The 20,121-nt window shown below is 30.8% G+C and overlaps 1 protein-coding gene across 1 annotated transcript; it reads left to right on the forward strand.

Moving 5' to 3' along the window:
- The first annotated feature begins 212 nt into the window (after positions 1-212).
- LOC101496410 (cyclic dof factor 1-like) lies at positions 213-3,336 on the forward strand. Its single transcript, XM_004514771.4, has 2 exons — positions 213-570; positions 1,735-3,336. Exons 1-2 carry the CDS (start codon positions 394-396, stop codon positions 3,010-3,012), a joined length of 1,455 nt encoding a protein of 484 aa, XP_004514828.1. The 5' UTR covers positions 213-393; the 3' UTR covers positions 3,013-3,336.
- Positions 3,337-20,121: the final 16,785 nt, after the last annotated feature.

Raw genomic sequence — 20,121 nt, forward strand, 5'->3', positions numbered from 1 at the left:
TATATATTAAAATAATAAAAGCCGATGAAGTTGACGTGGCATGACCACAAGTAGGGTGCACGAAAAGTTTTATGCAACTTAGAGAATCCTCAAAAAGAAAAAACGTTAAAAAATTAGTAGAAAAATAATCTATTACAAACCACAAAAACTTGTGGCCAAGAATCAAAACCCAATGATGACGTGGCATGTAACTCTAGTTTAAACGGATCAAAATCCAATTCGTCGTACACTCCTTTCATTCCCAACATTTCTCAAAAATACCGAAGCACTAAAACATCTTTCAGTAACGAACACCTAAACCTTGCAAACAACTTAAACCTTAATCGTCTCGCGCGTTTTTACTTTCTTTGTTTTTTTGTTTTGTCAGTGCTCTGTTTAGATCCAAAAAAAAATATGATTGAAAGTAAGGACCCTGCAATTAAGCTCTTCGGCCAGAATATTCCCTTTTCTGGGGAAGCTGAAGCTCTTACCATCACCGGCAATCAAACTGCATCGCCGACGATAATGGATGTAGAACAAGAAGAAAGAGATTTTGATGAATCAACGAATGAAGATGAAGAGAAAGACAAGGTACACTTTCTTTTTTAAATTAAAGTATCCTTGCGTGCAATTTTATGTTCTAAAATTTATTGTATAATTAGATCAAATATAACTTTGTTGCTCGAAAGTTATTTATATAGAGAGACTAGTATAGTGCAGCCGCTATAGACCATTAGCTGCACCGTAAAACAAACTAATTGTCTATGGCCGACAACATAATACCTCTTGTGGTAAAGCAGCCATGTTACTAATGAATCTTTTGTTTAACCTTTTTTTATCCGTTTATGGTTTTGATTTTCCTTGTTCCAAAATTTACCTCATTTTAGAAAATCTTTTTAATATTTCATTTTTTTGGAAATTTTCCATTTTGTTTTCATTCCAAACTTTGAACAAAATATACCTATCCAGTTTTTTTCTTTTAATATTTTGAAGTTCATCTTTTTAATTACTTCCGAAACAGAGTGCTGGAAACAGAATTGATTAATATTTTGCATAAATTTCATAAACTAGCTACTTTGATTAAAAATGTCATTTATTTAATGATTAAAGCCATATAATAAAGAATATCAGTCAAATATACCCAAGCAACCAGGGTATTTGTTTTTAAATTAAAATAAATTGACTAGTCCTGCGCAATTCACTGTAAATTATTCTACTTCTAATAAGTCTTTATGTTTATGATAGTCTTGTTGGTGACTCTTATCTATTGACCTTGCTTATAAGAGTTACTGATTTTTTTTAAATGCTTTTTGGATATACCGTGTTCTGGGATAAGTTAATATCATATAACAAGGTACAAATTTTCAATTGGCAAAATATATATATCAGTTAGGTTAACTTTCTTCAACCTTTTTCTTTTTCTTGATGTCCTTCTGGTTTGTGTTATAATTTAATTTGAATTCATAATGGTTTGTGTTATAATTTAATTTGAATTCATAAGCTAATAAATTATGAGATGTTAATATGCGACAAAAAAAACAAAAAAGTCTAAATTGATTGACAATTGAAGAGGTACATCACACCTATAATTTCTTTGATAACTATTTTTTGTTGACTGGTAAGGATGTTTCCATATCAAATTATACTTCAAAAGTAAATTATGAGTTAAAAATGAGAATGATGTATTTATGTTCTTGGATGTTTATTTTTGGGTACTCAATTATACTAAGAGAAAACATTGTGCCAAAAAAATAGGAACATGAAGCAGAAAAAGATACCGAGAAAAAGAAAGAGACTGATCCTCCTCCAAACAACGCAGAGACCAAGAACAACAATTCCGCAACAACATTGGCTAAAGATATTCACAATACAAAGAGACTGTCAATAGATGAAGAAACTTCCATATCAGAGAATGATCAAACTGATGCAGCAACAACTAACCACAACAGTCAAGAGAAAATACTTAAAAAGCCCGACAAAATACTCTCGTGTCCACGCTGCAACAGCATAGACACAAAATTCTGTTACTACAACAACTACAATGTCAATCAGCCACGCTATTTCTGCAAGGCGTGTCAGAGATACTGGACTGCAGGAGGAACCATGAGGAATGTTCCAGTCGGAGCAGGGAGAAGAAAGAACAAGAACAACTCTTCCTCTCATTATCGACACATCACGATTTCTGAGGCACTTCAAGCAGCTAGAGTTGTTGCTCCGAATGGAACTCATCATCTTTCAAATTTAAAAACCAATGGTAGAATCCTCAGCTTTGGATTGGATCATCCACAAATTTGTGATTCATTGGAAAATGTCTTCAACCCTGCAGAGAAAAAAGGTCTTAACAGCACTCGAAATAGCGAGTTTCATAGCATTGAAGGAACAAAGATTCCGGTTAGTAGGAGTCAAAATGATGGTCACAACTCAAGTGCATCTTCTAAAACAGTTGCAAATTCTATCGAGGAAAGTGGCAAAACCATGTCCCAAGAATCATTACCACAAAAAAATAATGGTTTCATTCCTCAAGTTCCATGCATTACTAGTGTTCCTTGGCCTTATCCTTGGAGTTCGACGATTCCCTCTCCACCTGCTTTGTGTCCTCCAGGATTTCCCATGTCATTCTACCCTGCTGCTTTTTGGAATGTTCCTTGGTTTCCCTCTCATCCATCGGTTACAAATCCAATGTCTCTGAACTCTAGTCTGAATTCTCCAACACTCGGGAAACACTTGAGGAATGATGATAACGACGACAACTTAGCTAAACAAGACCATTTACAAAATGAAGAATCACCAAAACAAAGAAATGGGTCTGTTTTGGTTCCAAAAACGTTGAGAATCGATGATCCAAGTGAAGCTGCAAAGAGTTCTATATGGGCAACACTTGGAATTACAAATGAATGTGTGAGTGGGGGAGGTATGACTAAGGCATTTCAATCAAAGAAAGATGGAAAAAAACATGTTGCTGAAACCTCTCCAATGTTAAGGGCTAACCCTGCAGCTTTGGCTAGATCCCTTAATTTTCATGAGAGCTCTTAAATAAGAAAAACCCTTTTGTTTTGTGTTTGAGAATTGAGGTTGGTCACTTCTTCTCTTCGGACAATGACCATCTTTCATCAATTGATATGAAGAGAAGTTTGGTAGTTTTAACACAAGAAAAGGGAACTAATTTTGTCTATCTTTTCATGTGACACTATGAATAGATGTCTTTTTTTTTTATGCTCTTAGTTTGTTGAGTTTGAATTGATGTACATAAATCTATGTTGAAATAGTGGCTAGAGATGGGAAAGATCTTTATTATGTTCAAAAACTCTTGAGGTACTGTATTTTCTTATGATAAAGGAAAATGGGATTTCATTTTTATGGTTTGGTTGATTTATAGAGGAATCAATACATGTCATGATTAATTCACAATTTCTCATATAATTTCTCTTAATATAAGAACATCAAAAGAGGAATCTCCTTTATTGAAAAGTGTTTTTTATTTATTTTAAAAAAGATGTGACTGAAAAAGAAGATAGAACTAAAATATATCTCCGCACACTATCATAAAGATGAACTAGAATATAACTGCCGCAATGAGCGAATGTCATTTGTAAACAAATACAAATAGAATGTAAATATTTTTAAAAGTTTGAATGTAAATATTTATAGGGTATAAGAATAGTTGATCGTATAACGAAAGAATAAATGAAACGAAAACAATTGAAAAGTTTTATTAAAAAATATGATTGATTTTTACTCTCGTAAAATATGATACATTTTATTTTATTTTAAACATTCAATAATTATATAATATTTTCTTCCTATAAAAAATAATATATATATATATATATATATATATATATATATATATATATATTTGTAAGCATATAATTATATGATCATTACTTTTATTTTTTGTTTTACTTTTATCTTAAATGTACTATTATTTGTTTTTTGACTATTGAATAAATTATTATTTCTTATATTTTATGTTTTGTATCTCATTTATGAATAACTAATTTTAAATTAATTAGAGGTGTAATATCACATGTTTCTTTCAAATATATTTTGATTTATCTTTAATAGAATCTATATTTTGTAAACATTGGTTTTTATATGATTATTATTTTTATTTTTGTTTTACTTTTTATCTTGAATGTACTACTATCTCTTATTTGACTAACTAAATGAACTATTACTATTTATATTTATGTTTTGTGTCTCAATTTCACTTAATTTTGAATAATTCATTCTTAACTAGAGATATTATGTCACATGTTTGTTTCAAATATATTTTCTTTTATCCCTTTTGGAGAGTTTTATAATGAACAAATTCACAGTACTATTTTATAAGACAAAAACACCAAATAATGTTGGAAGTTATAAGACGTGACTATTTAATTTTCATTATTTTCTTTTATCCTCTAATTTATTCTTCATTCAATCTATAAGTCTAATATTTTGAAATAAGAGAAATATTTCCGTTTGTATTAGAGGAATAGAATGTACTCGGGTGCTGGTAACAGAAAAATGAATACAAATTGTATATTACTTTGAGAATATTTAATTTAATATTTTTATTTTAAAAAAAAAAATAGCATTTGCTATTTTTTTCAAAGGCTTGCTAAATGAGTTTGTTTCAATATTTTATTTATTTATTTTAATTTAAAATTCATTGGATTGTTTGCGCATAAGTTTGATTATTAATTTTTAATATGTGATAATTTTGTGTTTATATATTTTGTGGTAATTTATGATTGTTATATTTTAATTATTAATTATTAAATTTTAATTAAAATATTATGGTGTTTTTATATATATGCAATGAATCAAAAAAATACGTGACAAATAAATCAAGTTTGTAATGAAAGTTATATTTTTTATTATTAGTTTTTTAATTATAAAAATATAAAAAAAAAAAAAGTAGAACGAGGAATTAAAAATGAATCAATTCTAGAAGTGTGATGCGAGGAATTCTAGAACGAGGAATTATTATTCTTTAAAGTGAATTATTTATTTTAAATTAGTCTTATCCTATAAAGCTACATAAGGAGTGAATCATCAATTTGATATTTGTTGAGAAGCATATGCAAAATCTAACAAAAAGAGAAATAATTGAGAGAAAATTTAAAAGTTGATTACAATTAATATAGGATACACTTTATATAGTGATCATTACTGAATCTTAATTAATTGGGATTCAATATTAACCATATAATAACTATCTATCAATAACTTCAATTATATCTAACTGCGTTTGCAAGGTGGAAGTGTGTAAAAACATTTTCAACTTGTGATGAGCAATATAGTCAAAGAAATATAAGGTAACTAATGAAAGACAAATTACAAGAAAAAATATAAGTCAGTAATCGCATCAGCTAAACAAGAAAAAAGTGATGAAGAAAGTCATAGCAGTCGAGGTTCATAACTCATCGAATTTTTTTAATTTTGAATTTTTTGACCTACTATGGACTCATTTGAAAATATTTCGGTTTCTCCATATCACTTAGACCAATTGAATCAAGAATCTCAATCTTGGAAGATCATCAAATGTTCAATTTTGTCAATAAAGCTTAACCACCATAGGGTAAAAGGATAAAGAACGTATTTTTTTATTTTTTTTATTTTCGTCTGGATAAATTTTATTTTCCATATCACTCAAACCAATTGAATCAAGAACCCTAATCTTTGGGAGATCATCAAATGTCCAATTTTTTCTATAAATTTTAACCACCATAGGGTAGAAGGACAAATAATGCATTTTTTATTTTCATCCTGATAATTTTTTTTTCTTTTCAAATTTAGCCCTGTAAATTCAATTTTGTTTTAAATTTGCTATTGTTGTCAGTGACTATTAAAAGAAGCTAAGATGGTAAACGAAGATAAGACGAAAATAACAAAAAGGGTGAACTTACAGGGACAAAAATAAAAAGAAAGCATATATATTTGATACTTGTAAGTTAACTCTTTTTTTCGTCCTTGTAAATTTGTGTTTTTATTTATTTATTTATTTATGTTCTTTCTCTATTTATCATCTTAACTTTTTTTAACAGTCATAAACAACATAGATGGTTTTAAAATAAATTGAATTTATAGTTTAAAAAATAATATATATATATATGTATATATATATATATATATATATATTTGTAAGCATATAATTATATGATCATTACTTTTATTTTTTGTTTTACTTTTATCTTAAATGTACTATTATTTGTTTTTTGACTATTGAATAAATTATTATTTCTTATATTTTATGTTTTGTATCTCATTTATGAATAACTAATTTTAAATTAATTAGAGGTGTAATATCACATGTTTCTTTCAAATATATTTTGATTTATCTTTAATAGAATCTATATTTTGTAAACATTGGTTTTTATATGATTATTATTTTTATTTTTGTTTTACTTTTTATCTTGAATGTACTACTATCTCTTATTTGACTAACTAAATGAACTATTACTATTTATATTTATGTTTTGTGTCTCAATTACACTTAATTTTGAATAATTCATTCTTAACTAGAGATATTATGTCACATGTTTGTTTCAAATATATTTTCTTTTATCCCTTTTGGAGAGTTTTATAATGAACAAATTCACAGTACTATTTTATAAGACAAAAACACCAAATAATGTTGGAAGTTATAAGACGTGACTATTTAATTTTCATTATTTTCTTTTATCCTCTAATTTATTCTTCATTCAATCTATAAGTCTAATATTTTGAAATAAGAGAAATATTTCCGTTTGTATTAGAGGAATAGAATGTACTCGGGTGCTGGTAACAGAAAAATGAATACAAATTGTATATTACTTTGAGAATATTTAATTTAATATTTTTATTTTAAAAAAAAAAATAGCATTTGCTATTTTTTTCAAAGGCTTGCTAAATGAGTTTGTTTCAATATTTTATTTATTTATTTTAATTTAAAATTCATTGGATTGTTTGCGCATAAGTTTGATTATTAATTTTTAATATGTGATAATTTTGTGTTTATATATTTTGTGGTAATTTATGATTGTTATATTTTAATTATTAATTATTAAATTTTAATTAAAATATTATGGTGTTTTTATATATATGCAATGAATCAAAAAAATACGTGACAAATAAATCAAGTTTGTAATGAAAGTTATATTTTTTATTATTAGTTTTTTAATTATAAAAATATAAAAAAAAAAAAAGTAGAACGAGGAATTAAAAATGAATCAATTCTAGAAGTGTGATGCGAGGAATTCTAGAACGAGGAATTATTATTCTTTAAAGTGAATTATTTATTTTAAATTAGTCTTATCCTATAAAGCTACATAAGGAGTGAATCATCAATTTGATATTTGTTGAGAAGCATATGCAAAATCTAACAAAAAGAGAAATAATTGAGAGAAAATTTAAAAGTTGATTACAATTAATATAGGATACACTTTATATAGTGATCATTACTGAATCTTAATTAATTGGGATTCAATATTAACCATATAATAACTATCTATCAATAACTTCAATTATATCTAACTGCGTTTGCAAGGTGGAAGTGTGTAAAAACATTTTCAACTTGTGATGAGCAATATAGTCAAAGAAATATAAGGTAACTAATGAAAGACAAATTACAAGAAAAAATATAAGTCAGTAATCGCATCAGCTAAACAAGAAAAAAGTGATGAAGAAAGTCATAGCAGTCGAGGTTCATAACTCATCGAATTTTTTTAATTTTGAATTTTTTGACCTACTATGGACTCATTTGAAAATATTTCGGTTTCTCCATATCACTTAGACCAATTGAATCAAGAATCTCAATCTTGGAAGATCATCAAATGTTCAATTTTGTCAATAAAGCTTAACCACCATAGGGTAAAAGGATAAAGAACGTATTTTTTTATTTTTTTTATTTTCGTCTGGATAAATTTTATTTTCCATATCACTCAAACCAATTGAATCAAGAACCCTAATCTTTGGGAGATCATCAAATGTCCAATTTTTTCTATAAATTTTAACCACCATAGGGTAGAAGGACAAATAATGCATTTTTTATTTTCATCCTGATAATTTTTTTTTCTTTTCAAATTTAGCCCTGTAAATTCAATTTTGTTTTAAATTTGCTATTGTTGTCAGTGACTATTAAAAGAAGCTAAGATGGTAAACGAAGATAAGACGAAAATAACAAAAAGGGTGAACTTACAGGGACAAAAATAAAAAGAAAGCATATATATTTGATACTTGTAAGTTAACTCTTTTTTTCGTCCTTGTAAATTTGTGTTTTTATTTATTTATTTATTTATGTTCTTTCTCTATTTATCATCTTAACTTTTTTTAACAGTCATAAACAACATAGATGGTTTTAAAATAAATTGAATTTATAGTTACATTTGAAGAAAAAAATATTACACGAACGGATATCAAAATAGCGTTAATTTAGAAAAACTAAACCTGTATTTAAATTTTATTTATTTTATAAATAATTATTTTGAATATATTGTAAATATTTAAAATCTCTATTTTCATTATAGAAGTAAATATATTATAAATCATGTCCTTGGAGTTAAAATATTTTAAAAGTATATATAATAATAATTATAGTGATTATTATGAATATAAGAGTTTTAGTTATTATCAATATTTTTTTTAAAATTAATTACTTTAATTTATTTATTTGGTAAAGTACTGATCTTGAAAATAATAGTACTATGTTAAAAATGTAACTAGTTAAAAAAGTGTTAGAAATGAATTCGAATAATTATGAATTTAGTTTTAAATAATATAAAAAAGGAAATATAATAATATATGGGATTTAATCTATGGGTTGTTAGTTGTGACCAACGTGTAACGGTGTAAGTTTACATGATAAGAGGGAAAAAACACAAATAGTGAGAAAAAGGAAGACATACAATAATCGAGAGGGATAGGTTGAGAATCAGCGCTGCTGGTAGCTGCGTGAGAGGGATTTTAGGTTCCCATATCCGACAATTGTGCAAACTCTTTTTCTATTTTTCAGCCAAGATTTAGGATGTTATTTTTTTATTGAGTTTGTTAGTTTAATACACTTTTTATATTTTTAACCCTGCTAATTTCTTTATTTATAAAATTCATTATTTTGTATTGTTCTTCATTGTAAATTTAATTTTGAGTAAAACTAATGTTAAAAATAACTCTGTAGATAATGATTATATTATTCGGTGTTATGTTTCTGAATTGAGTAAATCTCCTTTACATAATTTCAAAATTCACCTCTTAGAATATGATCTCATATTTCATTGTTGAGTTTACACATAAATTGTCGAGTTGTTTCGATGGGAAGACAAGAGGTCAAAGGAACATAGGTTTTTCACTTGTTGACTCAAATTAGCGTATGAAAGCGTTGAAAAAAAGGTAAGGAGTGAGATAACTGATGTAGCAAAATATCACTAGAAGGAGGGTTGAATAGGGATTTTGATGTTAAAAATAATTTTCAAGTGTTTTTAAAACTAGCCTCTCGCTGAGGATGACAAACCCGAGGATGGGATTTCTCAAACTTTCAGATTTGAGCTGAGCTAAAGAGTGAGAGAAAAATAAGAGAATGACACACACAATTTTTATATTGGTTCACCTAATGAAGGCTACGTCCAGTCCTCACACTCTTGTAAAAGATTTCACTAATGTTCAAACAGATCAACCTCTCTTAGAGGATGATTACAAATTGTGTATTCTTTAGCTTCACCAAACTTACAATCAGGTTTCAAATGTTTCCAAGTGTATCTCACGTGGAAATTACAATGTGATATGAGAGTGATTGATTCTAAATACTTTCTCAAAGGATTTACAAAGATCTAATGTAGGATTGTAGAAAGTATGAAGAGAGAACGGATGTTGCTTCTTGAAAGCTTTAAGATCCTTGATCTTTTTAATGCAATGTGTTGTGTGTTTGATGAAGAAGAGCTTGCTGCCTTTTATAGAAGTCTTATGATGTTCACTTCATATGCCAAGCTTTTTATGACCGTTGGAAAATCAATTCAAAAAGCCCAAGATCTTTTCTTATAATTACGAAACTGCCATTTAGTTGTCCTTGGACAAATGCAGTTCATCCTCAAGTACGAGGTTGCAGATTTTCTGGAAACTTGGGGCATGTGCTGTCATTTTCTCTTTCCTTTCTTTAAGGCTTGTAAGACCATATGATGTCTTTTTCGTTCTCCTTTATTCAATGCTTGTAAAGGCTTCATGTGAAGTCATTTTCTCTTTCCTTTATTTAAGACATGTGATGACTTTCACTTTTGGCTTATTTGTTGTTGCCTTTTTGAAGATTGACTTTATATTGTTTTTTAATTCACACAAGAGTGATCTATAGGTCTGCTTGTAGCCTTTGCACATGATATGATGGGTTGCTTTTTCAAATGTGTTGACCATAGACCCATCCTAGTGTAATCCTTCCTCGTACCTTTCTTTTGCCATCTTACTCCTTTTCTTCAAAAGCTTTTCTTTATTTATTCTTTAATAAAGTTTTGCCTTTGTTTAAAGAATCAAACACTTTATTCTTTAATATTGTTTTGCCTTTGTTTAATTAATAAAACAATCCATTTCAGCGAGGATGAGTATTCTGCAGATTTGAATATTCATCAACTCACGAGGCCATCCTCAGCATTTTCCATGCTCCAGATTTAACTCAGAATTTTCTTCTTTTTGCCTTAATGAATAATAACCTATTTTCTTATATGAATACACTCAAATGCACAGATTAGTCATTAACCTCAATCATAATCTTTTAATTAATTTTGTTATCATTAAAACCATTTGAGAGAGATTTTGTCTCAACAATCTCCCCCTTTTTGATGATGACAAAATTCTTTAGATTATGATTTTTGTTATATGTAAGGATGAAATAATTAAACTCCCCCTCAATCGTAGAAGTGATAATTTTGGAAAAATTTCCCTTTTAACATTCAAGTAAAAGCAATTTTTTGAAATTATGCAATATTGAGGTAAATAGAACATTCAATAATACTAAACATAATTGATTAAATTCCTACAACTTAACAATAATATCAAAAGATTCAGAAGTTCTAACATAACATCAAAAAGTTAACAGAAATATTCAACCAACATATAACACAAAGTTTTTCATAATCTGACTCCCCCTGAATAAAGTCAGCAACAAAAAGTAGTAAAAAAAATAGAGCAAAATCAATCAACGGAAGATGAATCGTCAGATGAAGATGATGATGATGAGTTCATAACATAGGATGACTGCGCGGGCAACACAGGAGGGCGATCAACAACAGCAACGGATGGAACCAAATGTTTGGTGACCCATTCAAGAATGAGGCCAAACTGAGCAATTGTGGTTTGGAAGTGAGAGAAATTGGCTAGCAATTTCTTTTGATCCTTCCTAATGGTCTTTAGTAGCTTTAAATTCTTGTTGTTCAGATTTCCAGCTGATTTCTTGTTGGGTTTTGATTCATCACTCGCACTTTTGTGGTGCGAGATCCCAGCTTTTTCTTAGGATGAATTATCAAATTGTGTTGCTAAAAGGAAATCAAAAGAGCCAAAATGCCCAGCAACCTCTGGAAGAGGTTGGGACTGTGTTTCTAAATTGGGACCAGAATTAAAAGATGCATTCTTTGGAGAGATATGAGAGGAGTTCAGACTTACTTGAGTAGGAAATGAGGACGTTTCAGCCGGTATGTTTCAACCGGTATGCTCCCAGGTGGTCATAAGATATATTCAGATCAAAAAACAGGTCTTCACCATCCTCTACACGTGGTAGAGGATTTTCTTCAAAAGCATCCTCAACTGAAGGAGCGGCAGTATGTGTTGAGGGATTTTTACTAAGATTTGGAGATTGAGGACGAATAGATTCAACTGAGTCAGATGAGGGAGTGGGAGTGGGAGCAGTAGGAATAGATTGTGGATTTGGAGATGGAGAATGTGAAGACTTCTTCTTTTTTGAAGCTTTTTGTGGGGCTCTTGAAATTGGGATTTGTTCAGGAAGATCAATTCTCATTTGTTTAACATTTTTCATATAGAAGGAATTGTTGAACTGGATGCACGGTTCATCATCAAGAGGTACTTTGAAAAATTTAAACACTTTGGTCAAGATCATCCCGTAGGGAGTTGATCGACCCACAACAGCAGCATTCAACATGTAGCTAAAAATTATATTACCCACGTGGAGGGGTGCTCCAATCAAAAGGTGATGAATAATTAGAATATCAAGTTCTGTTACCTTTTCAAAACTCCCGGCTCTAGGTACTATCGAGTGAACGCAAATATTGTGAAGAATCCGACAAAGAGGAGGAAGGTTTGAAGCCCCGGGAGGCTTAGGAGGATTTATCATAATGTTCTGAAGGACAGAAGTTCGAGTGATCGTATGTTGTGCATACCATGTTTCAGCAAAGCAGTGAGCTCCAGCATCCTGTAGGTCAAGGATTTGGCATAAGGTATTGGGATTTACTTCCAAGTGTACTCCTTTGAGTACAAAACTGAAACCAGATGCGTGGGTATTGGGGTTCATTTATTCGAAAGAAGGAAGTCCATCCTAAATGATCAAATACTTCTTCAACATTAAAACCCTCGCGTTTTAAGTCATCCAGGTCAATAAGCTTTCCATTGACCACAGATTTATCGTGCCATTTTGAGATATAATTTGACTTTGAATGTGGAGAATCAAAAAGAGGAACGGTGGAAGTTGTCTTGGATGATGATGGACGTAATTTTTTGAAAGAAGGTTGTTTTTTAGAAGGAGGTTGTTTTGGAACAGAGGATTTTTCAGATGAAGATCTAGGGATGGATGCCGCATATGTGATTTCCTCAGAGTCATCTGAATCAACTACATGAATAATTTTGTCCTGAGTCATCTGACTCAGAGCTTGAATAATTGTGAAAATTCTTTTCTAGACCAAGAGATGAGATTTTTCGCCTGGTTGTATGTTTAATGCGTGCCATCTGTGCTAAGAGGATGGAAGAAAAATGTTTTGGATGGAATGGTTTTTTGAAAACTGATAGAGGAGTCTGAAGTCGTGGTGAAGAAAGAGAAAGAAAAGTGATTAATTTGGAGAGAGAAAGAAATTAAAAATGAGAGAGAAGGTAAAATCATAAAAGCGAGAGAGAGAGTAAAAAAAATTAAAAGCGTGAGAGAGAGAGAGAGAGAGAGAGAGAGAGAGAGAGAGAGAGAGAGAGAAGGGAAGAGAGCCGTTGATGAGGCGTGATAATGATGATGATGCGGGAATCATGATGAACTGCAATGCAGTCTGCGCAATAAATGTGAGATGGGAAGTTTGCAAGGCGTGCCACCCATTTGAGCAATGGAAAATAAGAGGCATGTGCATGCCTTGAGAGACTTGTCAAGAGGGAGTTTCACCAAAGAGTACATTGAGTCTTCTGTTGGTTTTCCTATCCTCGGATTTTTAGACATTATTTTAGGGATCAGATTTGATATTACCTTTTGACTAAAAACATAAAACGTAAAATAAAAATAAAAATAAAACAGAGAAAAAATAGAATTAAAATATTTAAATAACTTTGGAAAAATTTATGATGGAGAGTTTTTCTAAGATGTATTTGAACCGATCCTCTTGGAGAGGTTTGGTAAAAATATCAGCCAGTTGATTTTCAGTATCAATGAAAATTAATTCTATATCCCCCTTTTGAACATGATCTCTTATAAAATGATGTTTAATTTCAATATGCTTAGATCTTGAATGTTGAATGGGATTTTTAGAAAGATTAATGGCACTTGTATTATCACAGAGGATGGGAATTTTTGTGTACCTTAATGAGTAATCCTCTAGTTGATTCTTTATCCACAGTAATTGTGAGCAGCATTGAGCAGCTGATACATATTCAGCCTCTGTAGTTGAAAGAGCGATGGTACTTTGTTTTTTGCATGACCAACTTATTAGAGATTTACCCAGAAGTTGGCAAGCTCTGCTTGTGCTCTTCCTTTCAACTTTATCTCTTGCATAGTCGGCATCACAATAAGCTGTGAGATCAAGATTTGAACATTTTTTGTACCAAATTCCTAGATTGATCGTGCCCACAAGATATCTAAAAATCCTTTTTACTGCAGTAAGATGAGATTCTTTAGGAGAGGATTGAAATCTTGCACAAAGACCGACTGCAAAGACTATGTCCGGTCTATTGGTTGTTAAATACAGCAAGGATCCAATCATCCCTCTATACTCTTTTTCAGATATTTGAGTTCCTTCATCATATTTGTGGAGTATGGAGGATGGGTGAATAAGAGTTCCCATACTCTTGGCTGAACTCATGTTATATTTGTTGAGTAAATCCTTGGTATATTTTTCTTGTGATATAAAAATGTCATCCTCTCGTTGTTTGATTTGTAAACCAAGGAAGAATTTTAATTCCCCCATCATACTCATCTCAAACTCACTTTGCATGAGGTTGGAGAAATCTTTACACATCTTTTCATTTGTGGACCCGAAGATTATGTCACCGACATATATTTGAACAATCAATAAATCCTTCTCAAGAGTCTTCTTGAAAAGAGTAGTATCAATTTGTCCTCTAATGAATCCATTTTCTTTTGGAAAAGAACTTAACCAATCATACCAAGCTCGAGGAGCTTGCTTTAACCCATACAGAGCTTTTGAGAGTTTGAACACATGATTTGGCTTCTTTTCATCTTCAAACCCAGGAGGTTGGTGAACATATACCTCTTCATTTAAGAACCCATTCAAAAAGGCACTTTTGACACCCATTTGAAATAGTTTGATACCTTTATGAGTAGCATAAGCTAAGAGGTTTCTTATTGCTTCAAGTCTTGCTACGGGTGCAAAGGTTTCATCATAATCAATTCCTTCTTGTTGGTTGTAACCTTGTGCCACTAATCTTGCTTTATTTCTAATGACTTCTCCATCCTCATTTAGTTTGTTTCTGAATATCCATTTAGTACCAATGATGGATTTTTCCAGAGGACGGGGCACAGGATTCCAAACTTTGTTCCTTTCAAACTGTGAAATCTCCTTCATCATAACTTCAACCCATGATTTGGCACCAATTGCTTGATCAATAGTTTTTGGTTCAACTTGGGATATCATGGCCATGTTAATAGGATTTTCCCTTAGAGAATTTCTGGTTCTAACACCATCGGCAATATTTCCAATGATAAGATCAGAAGGATGATGCGTGAAAGTTTTCCATCCTCTTGGAGGTTGCTGAGAGGTTGGATCAGAATCATCCTCTTCATTTGGACTGGGTGCTTGAGAGGATGAATGTTCATCTTCTTCATATTTATCCATGTTTTCTAAACACAACTCATCAAATTCATCAAAAACAACATGCATGGATTCCTCCACAGTTTGAGTCCTAAGATTATATATTCTATAACCTTTCGATGTTGTGGAGTATCCTAGAAAAATTCCTTTATCAGATTTTGGGTCAAATTTTCCCAAATTGTCTTTATTATTTAGAATGTAGCAATTACATCCAAATATATGAAAATATGAATTATTTGGTTTTCGGCCCTTCCATAGTTCATATGGAGTTTTGTTTAAAATTTTTCTAATGGAAGCACGATTTAAATATAACAAGCGGTGTTTATAGCTTCAGCACATTAGTATTTTTCAATGTTGGCTTCATTTAAAGTAGTTCTAGCCATCTCTTGTAATGTTCTATTTTTCCTTTCAACAACACCATTTTGTTGAGGTGTTCTTGGACAAGAAAAATTATGAGAAATACCATTTTCTTCACAAAGATTTTTAAAGGATTCGTTTTCGAATTCACCTCCAGGGTCACTTCTCACCGAGACAATTTTTGAACCTTTTTCATTTTGAATCTTTTTACAAAAATGGTGGAATGCCTCAAAAGCTTCATCTTTGTGTTTTAAAAATAAAACCCAAGTAAAACGAGAGAAATCATCAACAATAACAAAACCATATATTTTTCCACTAAGACTTGGAGTTTTGATGGGACCAAAAAGGTCAATGTGAATAAGTTCAAGAGGATGTTTTGTTGAAACAATATTTTTTGAGTGAAAGCTACTTTTAACTTGTTTTCCTTTAACACAAGTTTCACAAACTTTGTCTTTCTCAAAATTAATTTTTGGAAGACCTTTAACTAATTCTAACTTTGATAAATTAGAAATAGTTTTTAAGCTTGTATGACCAACTCTTTTGTGCCAAGTGCATTTATCTTTATCGATAGATACAAAACACGATTCAGTAGGTAAATCATCTAGATAAAGTTCATATAAATTCTTTTTTCTAAAACCGAAGAAGAAAACTCTAGCCGAGGATGAATGTTTAACCTCGCATAGAGTAGACTTAAAAATGACTTCAAATCCGCTATCACATAATTGACTAATGCTTAGCAAGTTATGTTTTAAACCATCCACATACTGAACATTTTCAATTTTAGTAGAATTATTTTTACCAATAACACCTGTACGTTTTATTTGAGCTTTATCATTATTACCAAACGTGACTGATCCTCCATCCTTTATCTCCAAGGAAATAAAGCAGTGCTTATCCCCTGTCATATGCCTTTAGCAACCATTGTCCAAATACCAAGGCTTTCTTTTGTTGATTAGAGGATGAACCTATGTTAGGGTTTAAAAGTAACTTAGGTACCCATATAGCATTGGGTCCTTGTTGGTTAGTTTTTCCTCTTGTGAGGATTTTTCTTTTGTGATAACAAATAGAATCATGGTGTCCATGTTTACCACAAAATGAACATCCTTTCTTTATATTGTCAGCTTTCTTCTTAGCTTGACAGATTTTGAAAGTGTGCCCAAGTTTTTTGCAAAAAGTGCATTTTGGCATATCCTCTTGTTTTTAGGCAAGAAAAAATTTTCATACAATTTTTGTTTTTGAGAACTTTTAAAACCAATGCCAGCTTTGTCAAAATATTCCACATTGAGATCCCATTATCTTTTGAAATGTTTCAGTAGATTTAACAAAGTTGGTAATGTCATGTTTTAGTTCTTCAACCTCTACTTTTAAAATTTCTTTTTATGTGTCCTTTTCTGGAGGATGAATTCTGACATTCTTTTTATTTAAAAGTGCTTGCTGCTCAGATAATTTCTCATGAGATAACGGCAAATCTAGAATGATTTTTTCATACTTCTCATTCTTGGCTTGAAGTTCCTCATTGAGTTTCTTTATTTCATAAAGTTGATTTTTGAGAAAACCACATTTATAAGATAAAGTATTTGAGTCATTTAAAAGATTGTCAAATTCAATTTCTAATTATTCACAAGAAGGACAAAGTTCTGAAATACTTACTTTTTCAGTTTCTGATTTTGCCATGAGACAGAGGTTGGCTTCTTCTTCCTTCTCTTGCTCAGAGGAAGATTCGTCACTGTCATCCCAAGTAATCATCATGGATTTGTTTTTTTAGGTAAATTTTCTTGAGTTCCTTTTGTTGAGAGGACACTCAATTTTGTAGTGTCCCATCTTGTTGCATCCAAAACAAGTTATCTAACTTTTGTCAGTTTTTTCTTTTTGAGGAGATCTTTTATCATGTCCTCTACGATTTATCATCTTCTGGATTCTTCTGGAAATCAGAGCGAGTTCATCCTCTTCCTCATATAGAGGATACTCCGAGCTTTCCTTTTTCATGACATCTTCAGTCTTCTTAGAGGATGAACTTTCTATTTGACTTGTTTTTAGAGCAATCATTTTTCCTTTTCTGCTAGGTTTGTCAGCCATCAATAATGGTTCATGAGCTCTTAGAGTACCAACTAAATCTTCCAATTTCATGTTGGTCAAGTCTCTTGCTTCTGTAATGGCAGTCACCATTGGCCTCCGTTCTTTTGATAAACTCCTTAGGATTTTTCTTATCCTTTCTTGAACGGAGTATACCTTTCCAAGAGATCTCAAGTTGTTTAATATGATTGTTAACCTTGAGAACATTTCATCAATGGTTTCCTATTCCTTCATTTCGAATAGTTCGAAATCTCTTACTCCCATGTCAATTCTTGCTTATTTCACGTGACTCGTTCCTTCATGATGGATCTTTAGAGTGTCCCAGAGCTCCTTAGCGCTTTTGCACTCTTCGACTCTATCATACTCTTCCCTGCTCAAAGCACACGTTAGAAATAAATGAGCTTTAGAGTTTAGGAGTACCTTTGCATTTTCATCAGCCGTCCATTATGCTTGAGGTTTCTCATCAGAGATTGCATCTACGTTGTTGTTCTGATGACGTGATCCCTATTTTCAACTACAGACCACATGTTGTTGTCTTGTGATATGAGAAATAGTCTCATCTGACCTTTCCAGTGGTAGTAATTTGTGCCATCAAAATAGGGAGGTCGGCTGGATGATTCTCCTTCAGGAATATACTTAGCTTTTGACATTTTTCTTTTTGGATCTTTTTTTCTTACACTGTTAGATGTAATTTTCTAGAGAACCTTGCTCTGATGCCAATTGATGTAGCTAAATATCATTAGAAGGGGGGTTGAATAGGCATTTTGCTGTTAAAAATAATTTTCAAGTGTTTTTAAAACTATTCTCTCGCAGAGGATGGCAAGCCCGAGGATGGGATTTTTCAAACTTTCATATTTTAGCTGAGCTAAAGAGTGAGAAAAAAATATGAGAATGACACACACAATTTTTATACTAGTTCACCCAATGAAGGCTACGTCCAGTCCTCACACTCTTGTGAGATTTCACTAATGTTCAAATAGATCAACCTCTCATAGAGGATGATTACAAATTATGTATTCTTTAGCTTCACGTGGAAATTACAATGTGATATGAGAGTGATTGATTCTAAATACTTTCTCAAAGGATTTACAAAGATCTAATGTAGGATTATAGAAAGTCTAAAGAGAGGACGAATGTTGCTTCTTGAAACTTGGGGCATGTGCTGTCCTTTTCTCTTTTCTTTCTTTAAGGCTTGTAAGACCATGTGATGTCTTTTCCGTTCTCCTTTATTCAATGCTTGTAAAGGCTTCATGTGAAGTCCTTTTCTCTTTCCTATCTTTAAGACATGAGATGACTTTCACTTTTGGCTTATTTGTTGTTGCCTTTTTGAAGATTGACTTTATATTGTTTTTTAATTCACACAAGAGTGATCTATAGGTCTGCTTGTAGCCTTTGCACATGATATGATGGGTTGCTTTTTCAAATGTATTGACCATAGACCCATCCTAGTGTAATCCTTTCTCGTACCTTTCTTTTTCCATCTTACTCCTTTTCTTCAAAAGATTTTCTTTATTTATTCTTTAATAATGTTTTGAATTTGTTTAAAGAATCAAACACTTTATTCTTTAATACTGTTTTGCCTTTGTTTAATTAATAAAAGAATTCATTTCAGCGAGGATGAGTATTTTGCAGATTTGAATATTCATCAACTTGCGAGGCCATCCTCAGCATTTTCCATGCTCTAGATTTAACTCATAATTTTCTTCTTTTTTCCTTATTGAATAATAACCCGTTTTCTTATATGAATACACTCAAAAGCACAGATTAGTCATTAACCTCAATCATAATCTTTTAATTAATTTTGTTATCATTAAAATCATTTGAGAGAGATTTTGTCTCAACAATAACGTTTGAATTCATGAGTATATTATAATGTGAGATGAACGGAAAAACTATATCTCCCAATAATTCATTTAGAGCTCACTATGCACAAAGATATCCCTATTTAGTAATAATGTAATCAATATGACGATTTGGAGATTATAATATGGATTAGAAGCTTTTATAATATGTCGTGGGATTTAATTTCTATGAATGTGTGATATATGTGAAGATAGTTTAAGTTTTTATGATATATGTGTTGAAAGTTTGAATTTTTATGATATATTGAGCAAGTTTGAATATTATGTGTATGTAATAAAAGTTTACATTTTTATTGTGTAAGAGATGAAAGTTTTGATCTTTATGATGATTGCTTATGAATAATATATTATTTCTATTATATGTGTGGTGAAAACTTTGATTTTTATGATAGTTGTATATGAAAGGTAATTCTCGTGATAAGTCATATATGAAGCCTTTAGTTTATTGTCAAAATAACATACGGTGTATGATTTTAGAGATATTTGAATGAAGTGGACTGTGTGGGAGGAAATTACCTTTATGGCAAATTTATTTTTCCATTAGTATGAGTGATTTTCTGTGTGGAAGTTGTCTTAGTTGTAGGTAGTATATCTGTATCATATAGTTTTTAGTTGCATGCATTGCATTTCACTATCTTGTTCTTGTTTTGTTGTGATTA

The sequence above is a fragment of the Cicer arietinum genome, chromosome 5, assembly GCF_000331145.2.
Source record: "Cicer arietinum cultivar CDC Frontier isolate Library 1 chromosome 5, Cicar.CDCFrontier_v2.0, whole genome shotgun sequence".
In the NCBI taxonomy this organism is placed as follows: Eukaryota; Viridiplantae; Streptophyta; class Magnoliopsida; order Fabales; family Fabaceae; genus Cicer; species Cicer arietinum.